We start from the raw sequence: 12,048 nt of genomic DNA, 5'->3' as shown, positions 1-12,048 counted from the left end.
GTATTGACCTTTTTTGCTGCCATTTCCCATTACAAACTTGGATCTAATTTGCTGTCCCCTGAGGTCTCTTTCCGTATTACTGTTTTCTAAGTTTCTCTCTTTGCCTGACTCTGTTTCAAGTTTTTGTTGCTTCAGAGGTATTAGTTGATGTGTTTTTCAAATTGAACCTCATTTTCTCACCTTACTTTTAGACCCTTGTATTTTAATTTGTTCCCTCTTGGTGACACCCTTGCCATGAAGGAAGCAATGTGAGGAAAAGAGAAGTATTTATCAACGTGACCCCTTCAGTATACCTAGACTTTATCTCAACTTTAAGATGCTAACTGTGAGGCAGGAGAGGAAGAAGTTTTTGGTCTATTTGAAAAAAAGACTCATGAATTCTAGATGGATGCCATTATGTTCTTGGAAGGAAAAAAAAACTTGTGTACCACTAGACAGGACAGAGAGATTTGTTTTAGCTGTGTATTTTTCAGAAACCTATATAATAGAGTAAGACTGAATTCTGATCCTTTGCTCAAGAGCACAGATTAGGCTTTCTTGGCAATCTGAGCTACTGAAAATGTATGGAATTGCTGAAGGAAACGAAAAGCTCACTTGGTGACATTTCATACATACGAGGGTCACAGAAACTTTATTTCTCCAACTCTGACCATTTTCCATCATTTTGCACCTAAACCTGAGACAATTGCAATCTGAGAAAATAGTGAGCCAGAGAACAGGTCCTGTTAGGTTACCCATCAACTTCATCGTTAAATGATGAATTGCAGGAGACTGTGGAGGGTTTAAAATCAGCTGATCTTCCACCTAGGAAGGAGAGTGGATAGCTGGAAAGCTTAAAGGCAAACTACAAGAACTGTGGCTAGAGGAAGGAATCCTTAAACACATTGTCATCTAGACATTCCATGTGTGTCAGGTGGGGCAATGAACCTGTCAGGATCTGCCAACAGGGAAAAAAACCAAACCCTAGTAATTTACTTCACTTGTTGATTTCTGGGTTGATCTCATTCACCTGGTCATTTTTCATTGTATCTTTCACCTTCCTTTGAATTTGCAAGCTCCCTCTTTGGAATAGTCATGCCTTCTCTAATTTATTGATGGAAAGCAGTTGATGGATTTCTGAGTCACTCTGTTAGCCAGCAGCAGCATGGACTTTCCATACCCATTATTACCATCCTCATTTTACTAGTATTTTGAAAAAAAATAAAAGTAATAACACACATATGTTTTAAAATTGAATTGACGCACAGACATGCTTGACCTTAAAATGCATCTGGAGTGCACTAGATTCATTGCTTACTTATAAGATTTCCATCAAATGCTCTAAACTAATAACTTCTGGTCTTTATGTTTACTACCTCCTGGAGTAAAACAGCTTGCTGTGAATTCCCCATTTGCTCTTAACACTACAGAGTGTGGAAGCCCTTTACAAGACTATATTGGAACATTTGCTGGGAAGCTTCCTCTCCAGTCAGATGGAGGATCCCATGAAAACATGTACAATAAGGTCACTGACTTTGGTGGGGACAGAGTCATTCAGTGAAAAATCCACTGGCCCAAGAAATGTGTCCCTTGGTTCTTCCCTGAACTAAGTGGACACAAAAAAGCCTCAAGTTTCCACTTTTCTTGAAAATGAGAGGGGGCTTTTGTTTTCCCGCTACATATCACACTGGCATTATTGAGAGGACAAATGAGTTGGCCAGATTCTGCCAGTTCATAAGTTAGTGAGCCTCTGGGGGTACCCTTTAGTCAATTAGTGTTAAAATAGTTCCCTTGAGACTAGAAAGAATTAATGTTCATCCTTTGCAGTGTCCTAGACCTCAGGTCTATAGGAGCTCGCTGCTTCTGAGAAACATTGGTAATAGGAAAGTTACAGTATTCCTAAATAATTCTGGCACTTAACAATCCAACCTTGAAAGTGAGAAAGATGTCTCTGAAAGGGTTCCCAAGATGAATATCCACTCATGGGTTAGGTGCAGGGAGCAGCTGATAATAGTTACCAGGGACAAGTGAATTAAATGTGGTTCCTCCTTCCTGTTCATTTATTCCTCCTCCTTTTCTATCAGATATATGCCATGGAGGCTTAGCAGCTGAACTAGGGAGAAGCTGATTTTTCCATGCCATCCCAGGATTTGTTGAAGGAACTAAGGAAAAGGCTCAGGAGAGGCAAAGTAATTGTTTTCAAGTATTTGAACTGACTGCCCTTCAAGCCTAGAATGCTCTTCCTCCTTAACCTCTGTCTCAGAGCTCCTTTCTCCTTTTATTTCTCAGCCCAAGCACCATTTTCTTAATGAAGCCTTCTCTGATCCCCCCAATTGCTAGTATCCTCCCTACCTAAATACCTTATATTTAATAATTTTGTATATATTTGTATTTATTCACCTTATGTTTATGCTGTATGTATTTATATATGTGCTTCTCCCATGTATTAGAATGGAAGCTCCTTGAGATTATGGATGATAGCATTATTTGTGCTTTTATCCCCAATGCTTAACATAGTTCCTGGCACGTAAGGTGTTTGATAAATGCTTATTGACTGACTGATTAGTGAAAGAGGGATTACACTTAATCTACCTCACCCCAGATTGTATACCAGTGAGCAGTGGTGGAAGATGGAGGGAGACAAATTTGAGCCCAGTATATAGAAAGACTTCCTAACAAGCAGACTTGAGCAAAAAATGGAGTGCGCCACCTCTGGAGGTAGTGGGCTCTCTTAAATTGGAGGTTTTCAGGTGGAAGCTGGATGAACCCACTCATCAAAGACAGCATAGAGGGAATTCCTGCAGGAATGGATTGGACCATATTGACCTCTGAGGTCTCATTCTACTCTGGGATTCCACGATTCTAACGTATTTAAAAGGGCATTTTCCACAGACAATTTGAGGCAACTTTGGCAAGCATATACATACCGTGGAGTCGTTGCACCAAGTCCTCTCCAGGTGATTTCTTCCCTTTTCCTTCCACATAGATGTATCCTTCTAAAGGGTGCAGTTTCCTAGTACTTAAATGGAGCCTGGATCTGATGATAATAGTTGCCCCCCTACTTCTAGATCTGCTTAAATCTGATGATAATAGTTGCTCCCTACTCAGAAATCACATCTCCAGACCCTGAGGTGCCCAATTCAAATCATATATGGAGGCTTAGGATGCCCAGGAAGCCCACTTAATTTACATCAGGAAATGATTTGCAGTTTCTTCTCTTTTTTTTTCTCTCCATAAGCAGAAGCCTCAAAATGAGGCCTGTGAGTTACAAGGATGCCAAACACCCAGTGATAGCATAAGCCGATCCAACAAGAAAGGGTCCTTCGAGGGCCAAACTCATCTTTCACCTAGATAAAACTCTGCCGTTGACCAACAAGGTCGACAAGATCCAGTCTGCTGAACTGGTAAAGGACAAACTAAAATAATTTCTCCTTTGACCTTTTTTCTTCTATCAGTATGGAGTAAAGGACTAAACCCTGGAGTAGCCTTAAATGAACTGTAGATCCAAGAAGTCTTTGTACTACTCCTTGGAAGAAGCTTTGGAAACAAAGAAGGAAATATGCACAAAGCATCATCTTAATCTATAGACTCTTCTCAAGGAGGTTCATATAATGAGCTGAAAGCATTGAATCTGACATCAAAGGACCTAGGTGTGAGATGTAGTATTGCCCCTTGGGAAAGTCACTTAACTATTAAAGCCTTATTGGCCTTATCTGCAAAATGGAGACAATATGATTTGCATTTCTTACCTTACATGAAGAATGCATTTTGCAAACTTTAAAGTGTGAATTAGGATTGTGTTTTAGAAAAGCAGTTTTAAAATTTTTTTTATTTAATTTATTTAATGTATTTAGTTTTCAACATTGATTTTCACAGAAAAGCAGTTTTTAATGTGTGATTCATGGACTTGTGGGTGGGTGGGTGGGGAGTCAGAGTGACCATTTCAAGGGGTTTCTGAGGTCAAAACTATTTTGGTAAAATACAAAGATGTCATTTGTCTACTAAAATATTCCTCCCTTTTCCAGTAACTACATATCTGGATGAGGTTGGATTTTCTTCATATACTTCAACTAAAACACCAAATTAAATTAGAATGAATGCAGCAGCAGATAAGAAAATCCAGTTGTCTTCTACTGAGTCAGACATTAAAGAGATTTGCAAAAATATGGAAAACAACATCAATCATATATACATATATATGAAAATACGGCTATTTTCATAAAATGTTATTTATGTTAATATGTAATGGATTGTTGTCATTCAGTTTTTTCAGTCATGTCCCACTCTTCATGACCCAGTTGAGGTTTTCCTGGCAAAGATACTGGAGTAGTTTGTCATTTCCTTCTCCAGCTCATTTTTAGATGAGGAACTGAGGCAAAGTGACTTGCCCAGGGTCACACAGCCAGAAAGAGTCTGAGGCTGGATTTGAACTCTAGAAGATAACTCTTCCTGACCCCAGGCCTGGCACTCTATCCACTGCACCACCCAGCTGCATCTCATACTCCCTCTTTCCAATTGTTCCAGAATTGGTAGTAGGAATAAATAAAAATTATGAGACAAAGGATTCTTTCCCAAACGTCACTTCAGAACTTGTGGCTTACTAGTACTACTATGCAGTTTATACAAAGGGCTTTTATCCGTGTTATTTCTTTTGATCTTCAAAACAACCCTGTGAGGGAGAAAAAGTATCATCCCTATTTCACAGAAGAGGAGACTGACTCGGAGGGATACAGTGACTTGCTCAAAGGTCACACAGCTAATTAGTGCATGAGAACAGGATCTAAAACCAGGTCTTTTGACACCGAATCTAGTAAGTCCTCCCTACCATGACCTTTGGCTGTTTGATTTTCTCAGAGACCCAAGACCACATCAAGTTGGAGCTCAGTTTAAATTAAAGGCATAAATCAGTCTATAAATCAGCAATGATATCAGAGCATGGCAGAAGGTAGCAGGAGGCCTGGGTTCTAGTTCTGGCTCTGCTACTAACTAATCTATATGATTTTGCACAAGTCTATTCATCTCTCTGGGTCTCAATTTCCCCACAAATAGAATGAAAGGGCTCAATTAGATGACTTTTAAGGTCTCACCCAGTTCTAAAGCTTCTATCCTATGATCTCTAAAGTCCCTTCTGGCTCCTAAATGTTGTGGTTCTAGGTATTTATTGATTATATACAACGTGACCAGTACTATAAGGCATACTGGGTAACTATTAGGTAACTAAGGATCTGTCATTGCACTGATGTGGGAACTTCTTTTGCCAAGCAGAATAGATTTTGTCAGTCTATAGTCTTAAGAGTTGCTGGAGGCTCAAAGACTTGAAATGACTTTCCCAAGATCTTAATGGTATGAAGTGTCAGTGGCAACATTTGAACTCAGGTCTCACTGACTCCACGTCTTGAAAACTACTATGTTACAATACCTCTCAAGAAACTCACTATCTAGACACAACTAAAATACATGAAGCTATTAATGAGCATTTGAATTTAAAATAATAAAACTTGAGACTATCAGCCAGGTGATCATATAACCTAGTTTAAATCAAAAACTAAACCCAACCCTTGATTTTAGAAGTTAATAATTTCATTGGTTATTTTTAGGGTTTCATTTTGGTGCTTTTCAGAGAATCCTGGGACAGCATGGCCTCATAGAAGTGCCACAGCGTAACGAAAAGAGTTTCAGTCTCATTTCTTTCACTTGACCATCTCCACTATGACCATGGGCAAGTGTCTCCATTTCTGACCCTGAAGACTACTTCACTGGGTTGTTGTGATAATCAAATAAGATAATTAATGGGAAGTACTTTGTAAGCCTTAACACGCTATGTAAATGTCAGTTATTATTTGTCGTTTCCTCCTGAAAATAGAATACTTGAAGGAAAAATAGTGTTTTTAAAAGTGTTTAAAAGTGTTGATAGTGAAATAGAAAAAATAGTGCTTTTAAAAGTGTTAATACTGTTTTAAAGTTTGTTTTTAATTTCAACTTACACAGAAGGCTGATCCAAGGTTCACTGCCACCTAGTGTAGTCATAATGATTCTGGTTAAACTTGGAAGAAGGTCTCTAGTGGAGTGCCCTAGGGATCTGTCATTGGTCCTGTGCTGTTTAACATTTTTATCAGTGCTTTGGATAATGGCATGGGCAGAATGTTATTAAATTTGTAAGGAAAATAAATCTGAGAGAGAAGATAGCTAACATATTGGATGGTATAGGATCCAAAAATCTTTGTAGGAGGCAGTATGCTATATTTGAAGCCAGAGGACCTGTGTTTAGATCTTCAGCTCTGCTACATACCACCTGTGTTACCTTAGGAAAAATATTCTCTGGGCCACAGCTTTCTCATCTGTTAAATAAGAGCATTGGATTTCTAAGGTTTCTGCCAGCTCTAAATCTATGGTCCTGCAATTCTGATGGGAAAGATCATTGGGGTGAATCTAAAAAGGTGAGTTTAACAGGCTAGAAATGATCTTACACTTGCATCTAAGACATCAACTTCACAAATACAAGATGGGGGAGGTACACCTAGATAGCAGTTATCTGGAAAAAAAAGATGATCTTGGGGTTTTAGTGGACCATAAAATTCCTATGAGTCAATACTGTGATATGGCAAGCCAAAAACATTGAATATGATCATGGAACATAAAGCATAATATCCAGTAATAGATCATATCTGGGGTATCAGATTCAGTTCAGGTCCCACATTTTAGGAAAGACATCAATTAGTGGGAGAACAAACAAGGAAGAAACAAAAAAGGTAAAAAGCCCATGGAATCAATATCACATAAGGATTGGTTGAGTTGGTCAGTCAATCACCAAGTATTTATTAATTGCTTTCTACGTACCAGGAAGGCACTATCCTTAAAAAACCGGTTACTGCTCTCAAAGAGCTTTCAATGTGGTAGACAACATTCAAATAGTACTGTACACACAAGATATAGACAGTCTAATTGCATGATAACTACATGGGGAAGACACTTGTAGGAAAAAGGGGAGAGGAGCCAAAAAGACTCAGCAGAAGGTAAGAGTGAGTTGAATCTAAAGGGAACCAAGGAAGTTAGGAGATAGAAGTGAGGAAGGAAAGAATTCTACCCCTGGAGGAGAGCCAGTGTAAAAGACACAGAGTCAGAGGTGGATCGCTGCATAAGGAGCAGTGAGTAAGACCAAAGTAGCTAGATGTTAGAGTATATGGAGGGAAGGTGGGCAGGGGAAGGGTTGTGAAAGGCTTTAAATATCCAAAAGGATTTTCTATTTGACCATGGAGATAATTGAGAGCCAATGTTGAGCAGGGGGATGACATAGTAACACCTGCACCCTAGAAAATCTCTTTGGCAGCTTAGACAAGTTGGAATGGGGAGAAGACTTCAGACATAGAGACCAATTAGAAGGTTATTGCAATACTCCAGGCAGAGGTGATGAAAGCCTGTACTCAGGTGGAGGGTTGAGAGGTAATGGGATGCTTAGCCTGGAGTAGATCAAATGTCTTCAGATATTTGAAGGGCTACTGTTGGAGGAAAAACTAGGATCCTTCTGATAGGCCACAGAAGGCAATAAGGAATAATGGGTAGAAGTTGCAAAAAGGACAAATTTATTTTTTTTTTAAGTGAAGTAATGTTTATTGTTCATAGACAGGTAAAGCCAATATATTTTTTTTATATGCAGTCATCAAAAAGGACAAATTTCAAATGGCTCTCAAGAAAAACTTCCTAAAACAAAGAGGCATCCAAATGTGGAATAGGCTGCTTCGGGAGGTATTGGGTTTGCCTGCAGTAGAGACTGTCAGACAAAAGGTCTGATGACCACTTGTTAGTTATGCTGTAGACAGAAATCTCACTGAGGTTTACGTTGAACTAGATGGCCTCTGAGGTTTCTTTCAATTCTGAGACTCTGTGATAAATGTTGCCGAGTTGATAAGCTACTTGAGGGCAGGGACCTCTCTGTTTTTTCCTAGCTTATTAGTTTGAGAGCCATAAAAGCCACTGGGCTGGGTTAGAGATCTGCTATATACTAACTATGTGACCTTGGATAGGTCATTTAACTTCTCTGTATGCCAGTTTCCACTTTTGAAACAAATGGGCTAATAATGTCTTCCTTACTTCTTATGTTGGGCATATAATAGGCATTCAATGAATGCTTACTGACCTGCATGGGGTTATTGTGAGGAGCAAATGGCAATGTATATAAAGTGATTTGTAACTTTAAAAGCTGGAGTAAATGGAAGTTATTTTTTATTGTCCACCATATTGGCCAGTATTGTGGGTAAAAATAATAAAAAAGAAATAATAACAAATAAAATAGGGTCTTAAACTGCAAAGTTTCACTGCAATTGACATCTCCACTTTGCCAGAACTGACATCTGTGAAAACCCAATCAGGACGCAAAAGCAGCGTGTTATATAGTAGAAAGAGCCTTAGGTTTGGTAGGGAGGGATCGGTTTCTAATCTTAAGTCTAATACCTCGCTACCTTGGGCAAATCTCTTTACATCTAGATTTCAGTTTCCTCCCTAATGAAAGATTTGTTTTAGATAGAGGAACTCTTAACTCCTTTGACAACAGCTTTTTTTTTTGGTCACTGGACAGACTAGAACTTTATAAAGGAGTTGTGGCTCCTACCAACGTTTCTGAGCCAAAACGTGTTGACTCAGAAACTTGGTAGAGGTGTACAAAGACAGAATGCTGTGTGCTTTTCTTTTTTCAAAGTTTTCTGAGATGGAGAAAAGGAACATTTATTCCAGAGACAGAAGCAGAAGGTGGAAAGGAAATTCCAAAGGTAGAGACTGTGGAAAGGAGAAAGCCAGAGAAAAGAACAAGAGGAAGGGAGAGGGCAGAAATGTTAGTTGGTGAAAAGAAAGAGGGATGGAAAATATCGTTAGAAAGTAAAATATTTTTTGATGACTTAGTTCCTTTAGTTTTCGGAACCTTGACCTGGGTTAGAAATGCTTAAAGCATTGGCCATTACAGAAACCTGGTATTAATGTAGCGAGACTAGCAGGCTGAGGTCCTGGGAGGGTGGTGCCAGCTGCTACCCCTACCCCCTATGGTTATTTTCTGCCCTGAATCTAGGCACTGACATTCCCATCCTATTTCCTTGTCTCCCCCTCTCTGGTCCTTTGACCTCTTCCAGGGTCACCTGACATTCCTATTTCAGTTCCAAGAAATTCTCTCCCTCCTCCCCTTCACTGTCCCTAATTGCAGGATATTTCCCACGGGATGTGCTCCCCCGCCCCCATCCAGAGCCAATTCAGTCTTCTTCCTCTACAAGCTCCTCTTTGTTGCCTTTAATTTCACCTGGAGAGTCAGGGTTTGGGGCGGGTTGCGAACAGTGAAGATGGGAAGTCATTTCTGGGTTATTGTCCCGGGACCAGACCGATCCTAGGTCGGAGCGGGTCCCAGGAGTCTCTTGCCCTGGAACCTCCCCGACCCCAGCTCCTGCCCCTCCCGCCTCCGCCCCTCAAAGTAAGGGAACCAGAGCCACCCAGATCTGAGGTTGGGGGGAGATAGCACTCGCTGCAGGGCGGGGGCATGTGTAGCCAGATAAATGAGCCTGCACACCTCCTAGTAACAATCGGAAGCATCAAAGCAATAAATAGTAACGAACACTAAAGCTATTCCTGGAAGCTCAGGAGCGAGGACAGCAGGAATAAAGTATTCCTAGAAATTGACTCATTCCCGCCGTCCCTCTTCTCCCCCCCGCCCGCCTTCAGCACCCGGAGCAGGAGGAGAAGGGACAAAGGGAGACTGAAGTCCCCACCGAGGTTGACTGGCGGAGGGTGGAGAGGGACGCCCAGTCCCGGAAAGCCCCTGCGGAGCGGAGCGTCCGCTTCTCAGCCCGGAGCAGTGGGTGGGAGGGCGGCGCGGGGCGCATGGGGAAGAGCCGGAGCGCAGCTGCCCCTCCCGGGACGGCCCCGCGCCGGGGCCCCTGGTATTCGGCCCAGCCCACCCCTCTCTTCTCAGCGGGGCCGGGCACCAGCCCCGAGGCTGCCCTTCCTCCCCACTGAGATGCAGGCGCGCTCCCTTCCCACTTTGTAAAGGCGAGAAACCCGTGGAGCCCAAGACAAAGAAACTCTCCAGCCTTCCTCTCCAGTACCCCCTCCTCCCGCAGCCCGCCCGTCTGGCCGTCTCGCCCTCCCCGCTCTCTCATCAGCCCCCTTCCTTAGCACCTCGATTTATAAAAGGGTAGGGATGATTGGAAAATCTGCTGAAAAAGACACTCCTGTGCCTTGGATCTCCCCTCTTGCTCCGCCGCCCGCTGGCACACTAGCCAATACCTAGTTAACGACGCCCCAATTCAGTGGCGTTGCTTTTACCCTCTCCAACTCTCACTGCCCCCCAAACCGTCCCGACCCTCTTGCCCCGCGATTCAGCCCCTCCCGCCACAACTCCCGGGCCACCCACCTTCTAGGCATAGCCCCGAACTGGTCCCGGCCCCCGCCAGTCCGCCCCCCAGTCGCTCTCCCCAGCTTCGGGGAGGAGCAGCCACAGCAAGGGGGAAGGACGAGGCACATACAAAGCCGGGGGAAGGAGCAAAGGAGGAGTGGAGTGGGAAGCGGGAGCGTGGAGGAGGTTAGAGGGTTGGGGGTCCAGGGGGTGGGGGAGGGGGAAGGCAGGGTCTATTTACCCGATTTCTTCTTCGACCTCCGAAATATCTGCGAAGATGAGAAAGACGACAAGCAGGGTGAGCAGAGCCAACATCCAGCTCTTGAACTGCAGCTGCATGGCTCGGGCGCCTGCCTCCGACCGGGACCGGCCAGCGGACCACGGAGTCGGCGAGGAGCAGAGCGAGAAAAAGCGCCTCTCCCACCTGCCTGCCGCCCCCCAGCCCCGGGGAGCCCGGCTTCGGCACAAGCGGCCGCCGCCGCGGCGGCAGCAGCAGCAGGCGGGGAGTTGCACAGGCTCTGCGATTGTGCCCCCAGTGCAGCCCAGCCCAGCCCCGCCGTCCCTCCCAGCCGCGGGCTCCTCTCCGCGCTCAGTTTGACAGCTTTGCTCCAGTCGGTGCCCGTTCTCTTCTATCTCCCCCTCCCCTCTCCTCTCCTCTCCCCTCCCCTCCCCTCGGTGGTATCGCCTCTTAGGAATTTGCCAGGCACATCCCTGTCGCTCCTCTCCCAGGGACGTCGAGCTCTTCTCCCGCCCTCCCTGACCCAGACAGGGAGGGGGGCCACGGGCATACCCCGACCCCGAGAAGCGCCGTCGCTCCCCACTCTTTGTCCAGCTCCCTCGCTCTCGCTCTCTCAAAGTTTTCCTGACACAAAGACCCACACCTGGGGACCGCCGCCAGCCAGGGAGAAGGCGGATCCACGCTGACAAAGGTTCAAGCCTAATTTGCCTAATTTGGTGGGAAGGTGGATGAGAAAATATTTGCAACCGTCCGCTTGCATCCGAGATACTGACACCTGCCGGTGGGGCAGGTGCCTGTCGGCGGCTTCAAGGATGTATGTAGTCGGACTCCTCGAATGTGGGATTTTAGAGTGGGAAGTTCCTACTTGACGGATGAGGAAACTGAGGACCTGAGAGGTTCGCCCAAGATTTCAGAACAAGTCATTGGCAGAGCTAAGACTAGAACCCATGTCTCTTGACTACTCGGCTCATATTCTTTTACTACCATAATTCATTGAAAGGGGTGTATGTGTGTGTGTGTGTGTGTGTGTGTATGTATGTGTGTCTGTGTGATGTTGGGGACAGAGCACTTAATTCTAGTATCAATTCCCTACTTATTGCAAAATCAATATCCACCCCTAGTCTCCTCTTGATGGAAAGGCGTGGTAGAAAAGCTGGGTGCCCATAACGGGTAAATACCCCCCATGCTGTATATTTTACGCTTCCCCAGTCTTATACAGATTAGCTCAAATTAAATTTTGCACCAACCATTTGCCTAGGGCTGGAAGGGCTCCATTAAGTTTTAGTGGAATTAGAAAATTGCTTAAAATTTTTCTGAGCTAATTGCACAATTCATCAGAACCAGAAAAAGTACCTTTACAGCAATTATAACCCAATTTATGTGAAGATTATTGAAGTTTGATCATGGGGAGAAAGGAACTATATGGATAGTAATTTTAAAATCATAACCTTATTTTCGAAAT

At 43.6% G+C, this 12,048-nt stretch overlaps 1 protein-coding gene across 2 annotated transcripts in view; it reads right to left on the bottom strand.

Annotated features, from left to right (window-relative positions):
• ST8SIA2 (ST8 alpha-N-acetyl-neuraminide alpha-2,8-sialyltransferase 2) overlaps window positions 1-10,687 on the bottom strand; it is a 93,036-nt gene extending 82,349 nt beyond the window's left edge. For both annotated transcript variants that reach the window (XM_036736390.1, XM_036736391.1), the window contains exon 1: window positions 10,590-10,687. In XM_036736390.1, the coding sequence (XP_036592285.1) occupies window positions 10,590-10,687 (98 nt within the window). The remainder of the gene's footprint in view (window positions 1-10,589) is intronic.
• Window positions 10,688-12,048: the final 1,361 nt, after the last annotated feature.

Source organism: Trichosurus vulpecula, chromosome 8 (assembly GCF_011100635.1).
Source record: "Trichosurus vulpecula isolate mTriVul1 chromosome 8, mTriVul1.pri, whole genome shotgun sequence".
In the NCBI taxonomy this organism is placed as follows: Eukaryota; Metazoa; Chordata; class Mammalia; order Diprotodontia; family Phalangeridae; genus Trichosurus; species Trichosurus vulpecula.
This window is presented reverse-complemented; position numbering and strand designations above follow the sequence as displayed.